The sequence below is a fragment of the Enoplosus armatus genome, chromosome 22 (genome assembly GCF_043641665.1).
Source record: "Enoplosus armatus isolate fEnoArm2 chromosome 22, fEnoArm2.hap1, whole genome shotgun sequence".
Classification (NCBI taxonomy): Eukaryota; Metazoa; Chordata; class Actinopteri; order Centrarchiformes; family Enoplosidae; genus Enoplosus; species Enoplosus armatus.
The window spans coordinates 2,014,112-2,032,500 of record NC_092201.1 but is presented as its reverse complement, the minus strand read 5'-3'; the positions used below and the strand labels follow the sequence as shown (position 1 = coordinate 2,032,500).

Here is an 18,389-nt window from a genome sequence, read left to right as displayed (position 1 = left end):
CTGAAAATTACGTCTTAATTTTCAAATTAAACCTTTTCTCTCTGACATTTTTTGGAAGGCAATTTTATTTTCACAACATTCCCATTTTTATTTGAAAGAAAATTCCAGAAATCTCCGATATTTTGTCCTAACAGTGGCCCTGTTGATCCGTCGTAGTGGCTCAAGTAACTAAGAAAGCTTCAGGTATTCTGTGTAGTCATGTAGGTTGTGCTGAATCTTTGTTCAGAAAATGTCTTCTTCAGAAAAATGAGACCCCCAAGCAGTTAAAATGATGACCAACAATCAATTATTGTTTACAAAATGAAACTGTGTATAAGCTTATATTTAATTTTAGTTTATGTTGTAGTTAATGATGAAGGCAGTCTGGGAAATGTAAGGAAGTTAAGTTGATGCAAAGATAATCAGAAGATCACGAGTACAAACTTTACTCTAAAGCCTCATTCAGACTGGATTTATGTCTCTAGGGGAGGTTTTAACATTACCTGTGCTGGTCAGTGATTTTAATCCCGTCTGGAGCTCGCATGTGGGTATTTAGTCACCCCCACCTCAGTAATAATTACAGCTGAAATTACCTACTCTTTTTCAGCAAACTCACTGGTCCTCCTCTAAGTTAAATCCCGTGCGGAGAAGATCCTATAAAAGGGTACTGCTGTTCTCTTATGAGCCCTGTTTTTAAGCCTATATTTGTTTACATTTTGGCACAGTGGCGCCATTAAAAGTATGCCGAATTAGCTGTTAGCACTTCCTGTTTGCAGTGTACCCATGGATGTACAGACAGCTGTCACTGGATCACTGTGATACTGAAGAAAACTTAAAAATGTGATGATTCTCAGGCAAGTTCTGAAGCGTCTTTTTTCTATGATTTCTAAGCAGATTTATGGACTTTTAGTTACGATGGACATCAGAGATAATGATATCCTCTGGACGTGTAAGTCACACTGAATGATATCAACATGTGTTTCATGTCTTTGTGTTCAGGAGTGCGATTTTCTCTCTCCAGCGGCCCCCCTGTGGAGGCTTTAGTCCTTCTCTTTTGTCTTGGTCTCTGCTGAATGTCCACGTGTAATTTCCCGCCGGTTAAAATGTCCAGAACGATGAGTTAAATAAGGAGCACAGTGAGTATTTACTCCACCTCCCCCCGTCATGTTAATCCAGTCTGAATGGGGCTTTAAAATGTCTTTCCAACATTGTAAAGCTTGTCTCTGTATGCAGGATTTTTATTTATGATTTCTTTAAGAGTTTGTGCTGATTATTTTGTTGTCGGGTGGTTTCAGGTTAAAGGACAAATTAAACACTACATTTACATTTTAAACACTATGTGATGCCAGAACATTTCCTGAAATACGTTGACGTGATGTTCCTGCATCTTTAGATACTTTGACAAACAATTGCGGGGAAACTTTCCTTTAACAGCCCCTGGTGTTTTCAGCCTGCTGTATTTAATCAATCAGGAACTGTGTAGATAATAAGCTGTGTGTGTGTTTGAATGCTGAGTGTGTTTGTATGCCTGGTGTTGTGTAAACTTTATATATGTTAATTTAAACCTGACTCCACTCCTCTGCATCTCTCTCTCTCTCTCTCTCTTATTCAAAGTCAATGTCACTCTCCCGGTTTGGTTTAGTGCCTTTTCTCTCAGACACTCTGAAATAAAAACAGTAATACCTCTGGAAAGCTGCTGCTATCCCTGGAGTCTGTTTCCACCCCACACGCTGTAACAAGACCAGGTCAAAGGTCAAGTGCACCACATTCAGGAGATACATACGACACATTTACACTCAGGCTCCGTCAGGTCAGCACAGCACCCTTGGGTTATTTTGGGATGAGGCTTAATCTGGGGTTGAAGTAGTGTTTGCTGTCCTACCAAAGGTGTAGGTTTTGTTTCAGAAGAGGAGACATATTTAAAAGTTAAATCTTATGTACAGATATATACAGTATATATATAGAGAGAGCTACCTTTAATCTTCATCTGAACACTTTGACAAACGAAACGCACCTTTTAATTTAATCATATGACCAGTTTATTAACACATCTGTCAAAGCCAGAAAATGATTTGTATACATTTTAAATAATATGGAGGTAAAGAGCTGAGAGATGTAAATGAATTATGGGAAGACTAAAGAGCCACAGGTTCATTTTAAGCACGAGAATATAAATTAATGTCGTAACGAGACCAGAAATCAACATAAACACTGAAACGTCACATCAAACGAGCACAAAGCAAGTTCAAATTAAAAATGCAGAACAAAGACGCTGAGCAGAGTTTTAAATTGTGTTGTAGTGTGACACCTTCGTACCGCCTCATCCTCATCTGGATCAGCTGTGCTCGTACTGCGCCTCCTCAGTCAGTCTGTTCTGTCAGGACAATCATTTACTATGTGTGTATAGCGAAAATCTGCAAGACGCTTTCATCGGTCAGCATTTATTTTCTTCTTTTGTCTTCCAAAGACATTGTGTCCAACACGTAATACTGGTGATTATGAGTGTGTGTGTGTGTGTGTGTGTGTTGTACCGACAGATTACTCAAATGTCTTTTTGTCTGATGAACTCATCAGTCAGCCTCAGATCAGTCCTCCACGTTGTAGCCCGGTCGTCTATCGCGGCCACATCCCCCACGCCAGCCCGGGCAGGAAGAGGGCGATGAGGACTGAGGAGAACAGGTTGACCGCGTTGTTGTCTAAGATGGGTTTCCCACAGATCCGCCGGGTGGTGGCTGACTCGTAAGCCACCACCTTCCCAATGCTCGAGTCGAAGCCTACAGACAGAAAGACAGCGGACACGTCCGGTTGGTAACACGGACACTGAATCTCTGTTTTTTATTATATACATGCATACAAACATGCCGACATACATACTCTCATACATACATACTTATACACATACTCACATATATACATACTCATACTCACATATATACATACTTATACACATACTCACATATATACATACTCATATACATACACATTTTTTTTTTTAATTTATTTATTAATTAATTTTTTCTATTTCTTATATTTTGTACATACTTTTAGCTCTAAATTATGCTACTTCTACTCTTGAATGGGAGCACCGGTACTGTACAATTTCCCCCCCGGGGATCAATAAAGTATTTCTGATTCTGATTCTGACATTTACACACATACTCACATATGTATATACATACACACGCAGTTACACACGCAGTTACATACATACCCACATACACACACACACTCGCATACATATATACACAAATACTTACACATGTACGTACGTACATACATACATACATACTCATAAATACATACACATTTACATACATATGTACTCACATATATACATACTTAGACACATACTCATACAAAAATACATACTCGCATACAAACATGCCTACATACATACTTTCATACTCACATATGTACATACATACATAAACACATAGATACATACACACTTACATACATACATACGTACGTATGTCACATACATATCCACATACGTACATGCTTACACACGTACATACATTCATACTCACATACATACGTACTTACATACCCACATAAAACACAACACTAATGTGACCGTATTGAGGCTTGAACTAACCATACTTAGCCATAATTAGTTTAATATTCATCAATTCATCAGCAGGTTTTTTTAATCGCTTGATCTATGAAATGTCAGAAAACACTGAACAATGTCATCACAGTTACCCAGAGTCTAAAACCCAAAGATATGAAGTTTAAAAGAAAAGCAGCACATTTTTACATTTTAGAAGCGGGAACCATCATCATCATTTGGCATTTTCGGTTAATAAATAACTGCAGATTAATTTTCTGTCAATCAATAATCTGCAGATTCATAATCACAATAATTAGTTACAGCTAGTATACATTAATAAAGTACACTGGTTTGCTTTCAGCTCTCACTGTGGACTGTTCCTACCTGAGTATTGCATGTGAGCTCCCAGGAAAGAGTCCAGCATGGATCCCAGCAGGCCGGCCACGCCGCCATACAGTACGATTGGCCACTGGGGGTCCGCCAGGTGCAGGTCGCTAACCAATAGAAGCTGTGTCACAAAGTAAGCCACGCCCACCGCCAGCCCGCCGAGGAAGCTGGCGACCAATCCGACGGGAGTGACTCCTCCGTTTGTTCCTGGAGGGTGAAAGAGAATGAAAGTAGACCCAAATAAACAAAGCGTACAACAGAACTTCAGTCCATCAAAGGTCAAATTCAGAGAAAACATGAATTCTAAACATTTCCAGAATATACAGTTTACTCAAATGATGGATCATCAATACAAAGAAACTATGTGAATTCTTTATGTCATTAATCCTGTTATTCTTCAGTAATACGTACAAGCGTTCTCACACACACACACACACACACACACACACACACACACACACACACACACACGTCTCTCACAAAAAAGGCTATAGATTTTATTTAAAATATATAACTGTTTTTACTGCTCTCCTTTATGTCTGCTCTGTTCTTTCAGTAATAAACATATTTTCATTTGCCATTTGTGTTATTTCTATCTATCAGTCACATTCTGTGACGGTCAGACGCTGCAATACATCAACACATCAATACATCAATATATCAATATATCAATACATCAACACATCAGGTGTTTTTCTTTTAAACTGTTACTTATTTCTGCAGATTTTGAGTTGATTGAGTTCAGAGTACTCACACTGATTTAGCATTACACTCCTTTAACAGTTGGACTCATGATGGGGAGTTAAAGAAAAAAAAAAAGAATCAAAACTGATCATCTAAGCCTACATTACCCACAATGCAACCTGACCTGGAGGACGGAGCAACGAGGAGGGCAGAATGTTTCTCACCTGCTGGGACCTCCTTCCAGGTGGTGATGAGTCTAGGCTGTGATTGGCTGAGGACAGGCCCCACCTCCGACGCCCAGGTGTCCCCGTTGCTGCAAGCGAGCGCGCCCAGTAGAGAGAGGCACATCCAGGAGGCGGAGTACTGTTTACTGAAATCAATGGGGATCTCACCTGGACCCACCTGAAACACAGCCGCCATTTTAAAGAGTTTAAAAGAGATTTTAAACCTTAAACTCGGCTTTACTGATCTGCAGTCAGTCTCCAGTCTCCCATGAGCCATGTGTGTTTACCTCGATCATATAAAGCAGCGCCAGCTCTGTGGGAACTCCTCCATTACAGAAGACCTGAACCCAGTTCCTCTGGCCCCCTAACACAAACACAAAAGTGAGTGCATTTAGATTTAGATCAGTGTAAAACAAAAGCACACCTTCACGTCTCTCACCTTCTTTGTACTCGGCGTCTATCTGCCTCTTCTGTGCTCCCCCCCAGCGGGTCAGCCTGGAGGAGGTGATGAAGAAGGCCAGCAGAGAGAAGAAGAAGCTGTAGTTGGCCATCATCAACACAAATCCTACCAAGAGGGCTGAGAGAACACATTTAATGTATTTAAATGTAAAAGAATAAACTCACAGGACGTATTCCAGCACAAGACTGGAGTTATTCTACATCAGTTTCACTTTGACATTCTGTCTTTTGGATTTTAGTTTCTTGTTGAAAAGCATGAATAACTTCCATTTCTTCATATCTATTAAATTTCAGCAAAGCACAATGGCATCCTTCAGCGTTTTAATAAATCCAAGCTACAATGATCTCATGTTCCCACGCTTCTTTTAAGTCGGAGCCTCGGTGGCCGCAGCCATGTGACACCCTTTTCCATAATCCTTTTTACAAATATTTGAGTTTTTATAGATATCAAATCGATTAATGTGGGCTGTTTTTGGCCACAAAGATGCATTCTGTCCTCGATGACTTTTCTCAGGGTCGGATGTCACCCAGAGGTGTAAACAAAAGGGTGAAGTCACATTCCCAGCGTCATCAAATAACACTTGAATGGACTTGATCGTGAGGTTAAAATCATCTAAAGGTCTTCTTGTTTTCTGAAAAACATCTTTAGTAAGAAAATGTGACCCACAAAGCTGCAAAAATCGTCTGCATGTCACATCAAACCTCTCCAGTCACCTGATGATTCATTACATCAGCTGCTAAAATTAAACCAGTTATATAGACTGAAGTGAAGGTCAGGTAAAGTTTGCAGCAGACTCACGGCTACAAACACAAATCACCCTAGCAACCACCTGTTACCTCCCTCGCAACCGCAAGGAACAGTTTAACCTCCTACTGGAAAACCCAACTGTGCCGAATCCCTGTAAACACTCGAAAGCACCAAAACGTGACGGCATCCGCGTGAGAAGAGTCACGTTATTCAGAGACCGCTTTTCTTAGAGCTGGGAGCCGTTTTCAGAGATTTATGTCTTCTCAGAAGCCTGAAAAGATTCAGGGAACACTAGAGGTTTAAAAAAAAAGATGAAGTCATTCCGTGGTGGCTGATGAGGGACACGGATGGGATCACGGCTGCTTTACGCTCCAAAATCCAGTTGAATATAAATCTTTATTGAACCGTAGTCAATCGTAAAAAGACATCGTCTTGATTTTAAAAAGGTCAAGCAAATCCCATATCTTTCCAAAATGTGTTCACAGTTCACAGTTGACTTTTGACTCTGAGGGCTCTGGGTTTGTGCCACGGCCTTCACAAACCGCCAATAAAATCTTTTCAAATGTTTTCAAATTTTAAATGGTCATATGTTCATTTTCAAAAACATCTTGTGAGCAGATTTTCCTCCTTCTTGACAAAACCTTCAGTGTAACAGGCAGCGTCTCACAGGGAAGCTTTCAACAACTCACCTGCTTCACTACAAGTCACTCCATCCATCCTCAATAACAACACTCACCTCCCAGAGCTCCTGAGCGGTCCAGGCTGCGTCTGTTCTGCGCTCTGACCGTCAGCATGAGGGGAACCAAGATGGAGAACAACCATCGCCACGGTGACACAGGCTGCAGTGTCCCTGCACACACACACACACACACACACACACACACACACACACACACACACAAAAACAACCTCAGACCTCATGTAGTTTCACACATTTTGAGATTGAGAGGATCATTTGAAGGTGGCATGAATATGAGGAAGAACGGGAACTAGAGACCATCTGCGATGGGATCATCCAGGGTCTGACGCCCACCAACATGTAGATGTTCCGACCCATGAGGACTCAGCAGTCATTACTACATTATTACACGAGTATGCGAATAAAATGCTTCGGCCTTTACAGTCATCAGATCTCAAACCAGTTTCACACCTATAGAAGATTTTAGAACCAACGTGTAAGACAATGCTCTCCACCATCATCTCCACTACATCAAATTATATAACATAAACTTTCATCATCTGTTGAGTCATGTCTTCCCTTTCTCTCTGGACTCTCTATCTCAATGATATTACCTGATTAAATAAAGGTGATATATGTAGCCTAAATGAGGGGGCATCAACAGAGAACAGACTTGGCAAGAAGCACTGAAGCCGTTCTGAGACACTTCCTTCCATCTGACATTTAACAATTGCAGTAAACTTCTCAAACTGTCTTCTTACATAAGACTAAATATAAAGATTTCTGAAACAGTTAATCTGGTTTGCTCTGGTGAGAGAGCTTCAGTCTATATGTAAAACTATATGACAACCTTCTGTTTAAATGAAGGACATATTTGCGTCAGCATATTATACACTAATTAGACCATGAACTGGACATGGAGAGATGTTACATGATGAACTATGGAACAGTAATTTCTTGGTAAACGTTTTCTAGAAATGCAGCTCACCATAATATGTGCTGATGGTGATGGAGAGGATCCAGAAGAAGAGGGAAAGTGCCAAAGTGGCACACAGCACAATCATATCAGTCATCATCTTGACGTATTCCTTCATCAGCACCTCGTTCTCAAAGTCCATGGTGACCAACAGCCCTAGCTGCAGGACAGGAGACATCAGTGTGTGTGTTACAATAAAGAGAAATTCTGATATTTGTCATGATGAAGCTTTAGTGTTGATATTTGGGCCACAACGGCAGCTTGTTAGCCTGCAAGTTGACAAGAAGTGGATCCAACATGCTGCACAGCTGTCTGTGTTTACTGGACTCAGAATCAAGTGTTTAAGATGATTTCTGTTAAACTTAAGTTTGTTGGAACGCTCCTTGTCCACGTTTCCCAAATCTCTACAAATAGCATAGTCAGTAAAATGTTATCATGACTGAAAATAATAGACAAAAATATAGAATAACACCCAGGTTAACAAATACAAGAATTTCCCTTAAACACCTCAACAACACGAATAGAATACAACGTTTTTTTTTAATCAGACAGTGGCTCCCAGTTGACCCAAACTTTTATCATACTTTCTTGTTCCGTGTCAGCCCCCAATTTTAAAGCAATCATAATCAATATTTCTACAAGGTATCAAATGACAATGTGAAAGGGGTGAGAGAGGCGTTTCAGCTCATTGTTTATTTGTCCTACAACTTTTAGTGTGGTTTTCGGCCGCCGATTGCAGCTGTTTTCAGAGAACAAGATGTAAAAAAGGCCACCGTACGTGACACGCTCGGCAGGAAACAGCAGACACAGCTTGAGACTGGCTGGTCAACATAGTGGCGCTACGATCCTTTCACTGCAGCTCAACAGGGAAACACTTTGCGGAAACACAAAGAAGGACTTTTATACTAAAGAGACTGTAACTGTGAAGACGTTCGCTTGATTTGTCCAACTCTGGATGTTAAAGCTTCATATTAGCAGAAAAACTTTGTAATTTGTTTTTGAACAAAAGGAGGACTGTGTATTTGGTTCCCCATCACTTATGTTGAAAGTGCCTTAGAAAGGGTTCATGTAGAAGGGAAGCTAAAATGATGGATGGCCCGCCCACAGCAATATCTGACAAACAATCAGTGAGCTGTGTGCATCATCATCCGTATTCTTCCTGTACCTCTAATGGGGGGATTGTAAAATAAAGAAAGTCTGGATGTTTAAAAAAAAAAAAAAGTCTTCCTACAGAATGAATTTGTTGTTTGTGTTTTCATTCTGCTGCTGATAAAAACTGCAGACCTCATTTTCAATGATGTCGAGAGTACCAATGAAAACAGAAGGAATACGTAATGTTGTAGCTGTATATGTACTATCACGTGATACCGCTGAGGGGCTTTGTCATTGGTTCATTCTTCCACAGATGAACAGGAAAGAACCACTGGCACTGCGCCATCATATTCTGCTATCATCAATAAGTTACACCTCCAAACCATCTGTAAAACACGAGGCTACATGCTTTAAGTTACTGGTGCATTCAAGGAGGACGACAGATGAAGGATGAGTCTCCCTTAAAGAAGATGAACATCAAATGGATTAATTATACTGAAAAATCAATAATACCAATGATAAAACACCACAGCCTGTACGTGCGTTTAGCTAGCGATAACGGTAGCAAATGTGCTAAACATCTTCAACTATACTTAACATTTTAACAGGGGTAACTTGATACAATTCAAGCCAATATTCACATACACATGCTTTTGTAACTGAACTCACCAGTCGAATCCGGATCCATCATGAGTTACAACTCCCTTTAACCTACTTCTACAACTTGGTTAGCTAGCTAGCTAAATTAGTTAACCCTTTTTCCAGTTAAGACGAATGTAAAGTAAAAGTGGGCTGAACGAGGTTGTTTTTCTCAAACAGTTACATTTACTAAGGAGCTAGCTAATAAAACCGAATCACTCCTCAGCCGAGGCTCGGTGTTTCATGCACAGACACCGGAGGGGAAGGCACAACCGAGACATTTGATTAACGGACCGACTTCCGCAAACAAACCGTTGACACTTCTTAAAGGCACAGTAACCGGGATTTAAAGCGCAGGCGAGCTGGAAATAAGAGGCGTCACTCTGCACATATTCTGGAACAATAATCGCGTTTCGATGGGAGTTGCGAAGAGGGAGGTGTTCTTCCCCATTCTGAGAAATGAACATTTGTCTCTCTTTAGGAAAATAAGGTATTAGGACGTAATTGATTACAGAAGTGTCTTCATGATATTGGAGGTTTTGACTAGAAGCTGGGGGGACAACTTGCCTGGCTCTGTCCAAAGTGAAAGAAATAAACCAAATCAAACACACTTCCTGGAGTTTTGTCCTTATATGCAGGTTCATCTTTACTCACAAAACAAACTTGACACTTAAAGCCCCACTACTGGTAGGGATCTAAGAGCCAGATTGTTGCTGTTTCCAATACTTTTATTTTGGGTTGTTATGAACACTGCAGGAAACATTTGTTAAATTTACAGCTACATATGCATTGTTTAAATATGTAATAATGTATGTACTGCTTGGTCCTAAAAGACACAGGGTGATATGAGAGTTACAGCAGAGACACGCACTACTGCTGATGGTGATTTGGTTAAAAGCTGTGCACAAGATGCTGGCTGTAATCTGTGATCACATGGGAAACAACTTCCTAAACGCATAAGAGCACAAACAGAGCTCTGTCTCAAAGTGTCCACAGTTGCACACGAACACAGGCTCTGTTCTTTGACTATCAAAAATCCTTGAGAGGAACCATCTCATCAGATCATCTAAAAGTGATCTTATCGCCTGTATCACAGTGCACTTTTTGTGTGTGTCAAACATGAAAGGGGGGCAGGAAATGAGACATGTTATTGATCAGTTACACACAAATTGTTTATTGTGCACCATACTGAGAATACAGATGGACAGTAAAGAAAGATTTGAGAAGTTTCAATACGTTTTCCTCTGAAAGTAACTGACATGAAATCAAGATAACAGCTGTTGTTCTCTGTGAAGGAGTACACAACAATGTTGATACTCAGATGATAAACATGTCCTCTAGCGACACCTTGAGGTTGACATTTTGTTTTTATTGAAAAATCTCCACAACTATTGGATTGCCATGAATTGTTGTACAGACAGTCATGGTCCCCAGAGGATGAAGCCCACTGACTTTTCCTCTCACCATGAGGTTGACAGATTTGGTTGGCTCTTGTTTCTACAGATTTTCTCAGAAGAATGCTTGGATTTTCTTAGAGTAATAGGCTGGTTTATACTGATTTTCAGGCAAATTCTATACAGTCATTCATCAGATTGCTTTCCCACAATGTACCAATTTATAGTGTGTACACAGCTCAGAATATTTCAGGCTGACACAAGGGAACATGTATAAAAGAAGTGCAAGACTTGAATTTCAGGGATCGTCGAGGCAATAAAGCATCTTGGGCTTGAATACTTCACTCTGTGTAAATATATTTATATATATGCCATGAAACAAGCTGATACAGAGTATATATACTGTGTTAATACTATCGTAAGGTGATTTATGATTCTTTTGCACAGTTCTATAACTTTGTCATAACTCTTTAGCTTTAAACCCTCAGTGTGACAAGATAAGATGTTTTATTGGAATCATCTTTTTTTTATTGGGCACATAATAATAATAAAAAAGATTTAAAGGCATAATCAATGGTTCTTTGTCCACTAATGTTTTAAAAAAAACCACATGTGTGATCAAAACCACCATTTAAATTCTAGACACACAATTCAAACCTGACTTCATTGTCATTGATTGACTGGGTTTTTTTTTGCAATACACAGCGACTTAATATTAATACAAGTTATTAATGTTTCCTGGTGCTAAAACAGGCTTGTATTCATCTGAAAAACACCAAACCATTTGCAGATTTTCAGCATTATGTCAAACTCTAATTATATATATATATGGTAAAAAAAATAAAAATAAAAATAACAAATTGAGCATTTATTATATATTTTCTTGCAGAAAATGTATTTTACAAATTAATGTTGGTCTTTAATGACATTCTGTCAACATCATATCAGAGTTTACATCTTATTTTTATTTTCAGGTATTTACCTTGTTAAACTTGTCCACCAACTGAACATAGAGCCAATTTAAATACCTAAAATGAGGCTTTAAAATACAACCATGCTAACATATTTCTTTTCTCACTTCACACACTGAAGTCACAATCAGACTATAGATGATGTGAAAGCTTTTGGCTAACACTTTGCTCAAAGGCACTTGAAGCTAGGATAACAACAAAACCACCAAAACATTACAGCCTGAAGATCATTGACGTTTACTAAAATTACTGCAAACCAAGAACACACATACATACACACTCAAGGGAGAGAGATGATGTCACCTACCAAGCAGGGAGGAGTGGAGGAGAATGAGAGTAAATGTGATTTGTGCTCACTTTGAGGCAGATGACACTTTAAAGGGGAGCAGAGATCCACCCCTGGAGAGAGAGAGAGAGAGAGAGCGAGCGAGAGAGAGCGAGAGGGAGAGAGTGACAGCATGCATATGTCAAAGACTCATGGGAAATGTAGTTGTAAAATGCTACCTGAATAATCATTGTCAAATCATATTTTGACCTGAGGGTGGCGCTAGATGAAACATCAGGGGATCACCAGAGTTCTTACAATTCCTCCTGAGAGAGTGTTGAATGTCTGAATCAAATGTCATGACAATCCATCCGGTAGCTGTAAAGATTTTTCAATAAAAAACAAAAATGTCACAGCTTTACTTTGAATATTACATTGCAAATTTAATATCTTTGCATTTTGGGCTTTCGGTCAGACAAAACAGGCCTAAAGTCAAGACTTAACAATGGATCGATTCATCAAAAACCGATGGACCGCCTGACTGACTGCCAGACCACCATCCATGAAGCCATGCTGCTAGTGTGGATGTTCTGTGAGTCTGTGGTGGCCAATGCTATCCTCTATGCTGTTGCATGCTGGGGCAGCAGGCTGAGGGTGGCGGACTCCAACAGACTCAATAAACTGATCCGCAAGGCCAGTGACGTTGTGGGGGTGTCAGAGAGGAGGATGCTGTCCAAGCTGCGGGGCATCTTGTCTCACAATGTCAATGTCTCACGTCCTCTCCATGACGTACTGGTCAAACACAAGAGCAGCTTCAGTGGGAGACTCATTCCTCCCAAATGCACAACAGAGCGACACAGGAAATCATTCCTGCCTGTGGCCATCAGACTGTTCAACTCCTCCCTCTGAGTGTCAGACACTCGGAAGAAAGACACTGATTCTGGACCTGCTCCGACTACCTCATTATTATTTGTTCTTTACATTTTCAGTGCAATACATATATATATACATATACATTGTTATTGTGTATATATATTTTTTACTTTATTTTTCACTTAAATATTGTAAATGTGTATATTTTTTATTTTATATTTCCTATTTTTATATTTTGTACATACTTTTAGCTCTAAATTTTTGCTACTTTCTACTCTTGAATGGGAGCACCGGTACTGTACAATTTCTCCCCGGGGATCAATAAAGTATTTCTGATTCTGATTCTGATTCTGAAACAAACTGCTGTAAACAAGCTGTCATCATTGCATGGTCATTGGCTGATTTGGGTTTCCACAGAATTAGTTTTATAAAGTAAGATCTGAGAAATGACTCTCTCAAAAAGACTTCAATCATCATGTGACAGTGTTCATTCCCACCAGCACCAATCTGACTCCTCTGGATATTCATGTCTATTACAGTGTAACTACAAATTCAGCTGGAACCCTCTCTCTCTTTAAAAAAAAACAGAGAGGGCTTTAATGTTATTTTTTATATAAATTTCCTGACAAAGATAAGTTTCAGCCAGCCCATGCAACGTTCAGGGATGTTGAGCGATTTTCAAACCGCGAAATGCTGATTTTTATACATTTGGTCAGAAATTTCCAAATTAACACCAGCCTTGAATGTACAGTCTAGAAGTATGTGTAAAATAAACTCTAACTGTGTTTCAAATGTGTTTAACATTTACAGATATACACCAAATACAATGATATCCACATATTCAGTCTAGCTAACTGCCAAACGTATTTATTTTGGCACTCTTGCCTTGCCGTAGTGTTTATATCCAATACAGCCAATATGGCGTCGGGCGGTTAGCCAGGTAGTTGAATACAGGCAAATTATTTTAATTATTGTCATTTTAAGTACATATTTAAGGCATTTACCAACATCGTTATAAAGACTGCGTTTTGAAATAATGTCAAGCTGTTTAAAGTCGATGAATTGTTTGTATTTTGGTTGGAAGAATGATCTGTTCCTACCTGGACGTTAGACTGTCACTTTGCTAACACGGCTAGCTAACCGTTAGCTCGCTCTGACAGGCAGCCGGTCAGTCTGCGGGAGTATCTCGGACCCAATGACGGAGGTGGAGGAGCTGCGGCCCGTTCCCCGGGAGCGGGCCATCCTGGAGAGCTTCTTCACGCAGCTCGGCATGTTTTCTTTCGACCGGGCTAAGGACTACGTGGAGAAGGAGAAGGACAACAGCAAGAGCGCCGGGGCCATCTGGGCCGCTCTGCTGGCCGCCCTGGCTCACCTGGCCGCGGCGGAGAAGGCGTACCACAACATGACATTCCTCGGACAGAAAATGGGTAACGTTAATATACTAAACGGGAAGAAAGAAGTGTTCGTCAAAGCCTGAAGCCGATGAAGAAAAAGGCAATAATGGAAGCAAAACCCGATTCTTTCATCCTAGAAATTAAGCTTCTGACTCTTTATGATTAGCCACCTTTTGTAAAGGCTCTATAAATTGTGACTAATGGCTTTATTGATGGTTTACTAATGCTTTACAAATAGTGTTTGTCTTTTTAAAATATTGATGAACAGAAATGACATATTGTTACCAAGATATTTATTTTTATTTTAGCCCATAGAATAAAAACAGGAAGGCTTTCCTCCTGAAATATGTCTCTAACATCATCTTATGGTCCACCAGGTAATGTGAAAATAGTTGTTATTATGCAAATAATGAAAATTGAACCCTTTTATCACCTCAGATTAAGGCACTGGGACAGGTACATATCTCCAACACCAGGTGGCGCTGTAGCACATGAATGCTCAAAGAAATCAACCATTTTCATCTCCTGGTGATGCACATTTTGCTTTTCCTCTCTCTCTCTGCAGGCGGCCAGTCCTTCTTCAGCCGCAAAGACTCCATCCGCACCATCTACACCTCCCTGTACAACGAGCTCAAGAAGGTGGTGACGATGGGGCGTCACAGCCAGCCGGGCTCTGCCTCCTACCTGGAGGACCTGCTGTCGCACCTGTCGGAGCAGCTCTGCCACTTCACCCAGGCCCGCATGGAGATGGCCGACCTGTACGAGAAGATGCACTCACTGGGCAGCCAGAAGAGCATCAACTCAGAGGAGCTGGTCACCACGCTGGAGGCCGTCCTGCACAAATACAGCACCAAGTGTGTATCTGTAGTCCTGTACTAACAAAGTACACTTACTCAAGTACTGTACTTAAGTGCAATGTTGAGGTATTTTAGTTGAGTATCTCATATTCTGCTACTATTTCAGGGGGAAATATCATACTTTTTACTTCACTACATTTATTTAACATCAAGTCTCGAGTTATTTTACAGATTAAGAAAACATATGATCCGTTTATAAAACCTGATGCATTCAGCGCACACAATCTGCTTTTTTTATTAATTTTAGAAGGTCATATTTTGCGTTCTTTTCGGCATGTTGCAGCTGATTGGGTAACGCCTCTGACACACCCACCAAACAAGAGAAAGTGTACCTCAAAGCCCGTTTCAGACCGCTTCGAGGAAACGTGTCGTTCAACCCTGAAACTGCAGCAAAACGGTTTTCAGATTGAATGTGTCCCGGTTTGGCCTGGATTGTAAAAAACACAAGGAAATCAGTGAGATAAAGAAAGAAAGAAAAGGAGAGAATGACATATTGGGGTTGGAGGAGGAAAACTTTCTGCTTGATCCAGCAGGATTCCACTCTCCCCCCCCCCCCGAGACGTGTCAGCGAAAAAGTGTCCTGCGACTGTGGCAGGAACACAGACTGCAGGGTTGAGCAGTACGACACACCACACATCACTAATTTGACCGTGCACTGGAGGGTGAAGGTGATGTTCTCATCGCAGACCTGGAGAAAAACCAAACACAGAGTGTGTGTGTGTGTGTGTGTGTGTGTGTGTGTGTGTGTGTCGCTGAACTCCAAACTTAAATGTATTCTCAGCTGAACAAAGAGACAGCTGCTTTCAGGTCACTACAAATTAGGTCAGCTGCTGTCTTTGCATTTGTTTTTTCTTGTTCAACTACTAACCTCCTCTTCGTCGCTCCTTCAGGTTCCACCACCCCATCCTGGGCCGCGTGGAGGAGGGCTTCCAGACGGAGGTGGACGTGGTGACCCAGTTACTGCGCTGCCAGGCCCAGGTGTCAGAGTGGAGTTTCCTGCCCGCTCTGCTCAGCCTGCACGAGGCCAACTCCAAGCTCACCGCCTGGGGTCAGCTTTTCCAGCGGCAGAAAGAGACCCGCAAGCATCTGTTTGGAGGTCAGTCCCAGAAGGCCGTGCAGCCTCCGCACCTGTACTTGTGGCTGCAGCGCTTCCAGGCGGTGCTCCTCGCCAAGTTCAGCTTCTACTTCCACGAAGCCCTGAGCCGGCAGACGGCCCCGGCAGACATGAGAGCCCTGACCGCACGCACCGCGCCGGACTACCACGGCAAGATCTGCTCCTTCATCCGCAAACACGACGCCAGCAACGTGTCTCTGGTGTTCGACAACCGCGGCTCAGAAAGCTTCCAGGGCCACGGCTACCACCACCCGCACTCGTACCGAGAAGCGCCGAAGGGCGTGGAGCAGTTCCCCGCCGTGGTGTCCCTGCCGTCGGGAGAGCGGCCGCTCACACACTGGCCAAACGTCATCATGATGATGGGAGACCGCGCCGCTGAGCTCAACACTCTGGACAAGGTGGTGCACTTCTACGACGATAAAGTCCAGAGCACCTACTACCTGACGCGGCCCGAGCCACACTACACCCTGGTGGTTATCTTTGATGGCAGGAAGTCAGAGAAGGATCTGCACATCGCCACCTTCCTGCAGGAGATCTCAGGCTCACTACGAAACTCCAAACCCTTCAGCACCCTCAAACCTGGGTCAAAGGGCTGAGCTGCAAGTCAACAGCCCACAAACTGTGCGCTCAAACAGGCAAACAGAGAACTGATGATGATGAACGTCAATCTCACAGATAACTAAGATGCTTAAGTGTTGTACCTTGTTTTTGTGGTCCAACCAGAAGTCCTTTATGTTTCTATGAATCTCATTTTGCCAAAAACGTTCCAGACCAAAGAGATGCACCAATTCTGTGAATTTATTTTACTCTCTGGTTCTTAGACCACGACAGTACGACAAACTGTGCGCTGCTAGAGCTTAAAGCCTTTTGTTTATTTAAAATGTATTAAGGATTTTAATTATTTTGCATCAATTACTGTTTTAACATGTTTATTTTTATTAGCTTATATTTACTGTGCTTGATTCAATTTAAATAAAGCTTTGAGATGATTGCACATCCTGCCTCACTTTCTTATCAATAACTGTCGTGATTTATTTATCGGCCGATAAGCAACAAGAAACTGTTGTATACTGAATTATAAACTGTGATGCATTACATAATCTGTCCACCAGAGAGCGCTGATAAGTATATTTATTTAAATTCATTATATCTTGGTCACAATTTGAAACAAACAAAGGTGTTTGTGATGTATTTATATATATATATATATGTCTTTTAAATGGTCGATATATTATTGTCAGATTGGTGACGTTATATTGTTGTTTTAAAGCTTTTAGTCTTTTACAATCAGTTAAATCCTTGAAATCATTCATCAAGCAAAAATAAAACAACCATATGCAGATTTGTTGCTTTTCTCTGATTTATAGCAGTGTAGAGTTTTCTGTACTTACATTTTTCCGCTATTCTTCAGAGAGCTGAAGTGAAACCAGGACTTCCGGGTTCGGTCCCAGAAGTAAGAAAACCTCATTCAAAATCCCACTGACATTTGTAACAACCCTAGTAACTACATATCCAGCCTTCTGTGAAAAACAATGTAATACTGTTCTTCAGGGGCCTTTAACAATCAAAACTTCACATACTTCCTCCACACTTTTCAAACATGTTTGAAGAAAACTTTTGAAAGTGAAAGGGTTCGTTCGGGGGGTTCTAAAAGACAGAAGAAGCTGAAACGAGTGATTTACAGAACACACCTGGAGGTTTATTGAGTGTTCAAAACAAAACATTTAGCGACACTTCATTTAAAAGAAAAGGTTCGATCAATTAATGACTTGAATGCTAATTTATTCCGATTTATTTATAATATAAATACAACACATTGATACAATCCATTTGGCTATATGAGCTCATCTTTAGGAAGCTCAGTTTTCAAATACAGCAACACTAACGGACAAAAACCATTTCCTTTATTATGAAACACATTCAAAGAAACCTCCCTTTGAGTTAAAATGCACCAACATGTTATGATGCTACATGCCAAGTACACGATCCTATACATCAAAGTGCAATGTCACAATGGGTTAATGCTAGAATTCATAATTCAGTAATCTACTAAACACTTTATGATTATTTCATTCAGAGTGCTGCTGCTCTTCGTTCAGGA

General features: G+C 40.9%; 2 protein-coding genes across 2 annotated transcripts; one reads left to right on the top strand and one right to left on the bottom strand.

The window, feature by feature from the left end:
* Nucleotides 1-2,078: 2,078 nt before the first annotated feature.
* Nucleotides 2,079-9,537, bottom strand: tmem19 (transmembrane protein 19). Its single transcript, XM_070929154.1, has 8 exons — nucleotides 9,451-9,537; nucleotides 7,702-7,849; nucleotides 6,771-6,884; nucleotides 5,267-5,404; nucleotides 5,115-5,191; nucleotides 4,828-5,005; nucleotides 3,917-4,126; nucleotides 2,079-2,753 (listed from the first exon to the last, which is right to left on the bottom strand). Exons 2-8 carry the CDS (start codon nucleotides 7,829-7,831, stop codon nucleotides 2,593-2,595), a joined length of 1,008 nt encoding a protein of 335 aa, XP_070785255.1. The 5' UTR covers nucleotides 7,832-7,849; nucleotides 9,451-9,537; the 3' UTR covers nucleotides 2,079-2,592.
* A 4,581-nt stretch (nucleotides 9,538-14,118) lies between these two features.
* On the top strand, nucleotides 14,119-17,276 carry kics2 (KICSTOR subunit 2). Its single transcript, XM_070929156.1, has 3 exons — nucleotides 14,119-14,350; nucleotides 14,883-15,171; nucleotides 16,065-17,276. Exons 1-3 carry the CDS (start codon nucleotides 14,119-14,121, stop codon nucleotides 16,882-16,884), a joined length of 1,341 nt encoding a protein of 446 aa, XP_070785257.1. The 3' UTR covers nucleotides 16,885-17,276.
* The last annotated feature ends 1,113 nt before the right edge of the window (nucleotides 17,277-18,389 follow it).

What these genes read in the sequence shown, in the direction of transcription:
- tmem19 (XM_070929154.1), bottom strand. Translation starts at nt 7,831, where the DNA reads ATGGACTTTGAGAACGAGGTGCTGATGAAGGAATACGTCAAGATGATG. An exon ending in CACCATCAGCACATATTATG is followed by an intron (nt 6,885 to 7,701) that starts GTGAGCTGCATT and finishes GTGTGTGTGCAG; the next exon opens with GGACACTGCAGCCTGTGTCA. An exon ending in CGCTGCTTTATATGATCGAG is followed by an intron (nt 5,006 to 5,114) that starts GTAAACACACAT and finishes GCTGTGTTTCAG; the next exon opens with GTGGGTCCAGGTGAGATCCC.
- kics2 (XM_070929156.1), top strand. Translation starts at nt 14,119, where the DNA reads ATGACGGAGGTGGAGGAGCTGCGGCCCGTTCCCCGGGAGCGGGCCATC. An exon ending in ATTCCTCGGACAGAAAATGG is followed by an intron (nt 14,351 to 14,882) that starts GTAACGTTAATA and finishes CTCTCTCTGCAG; the next exon opens with GCGGCCAGTCCTTCTTCAGC. An exon ending in CTGCACAAATACAGCACCAA is followed by an intron (nt 15,172 to 16,064) that starts GTGTGTATCTGT and finishes TCGCTCCTTCAG; the next exon opens with GTTCCACCACCCCATCCTGG.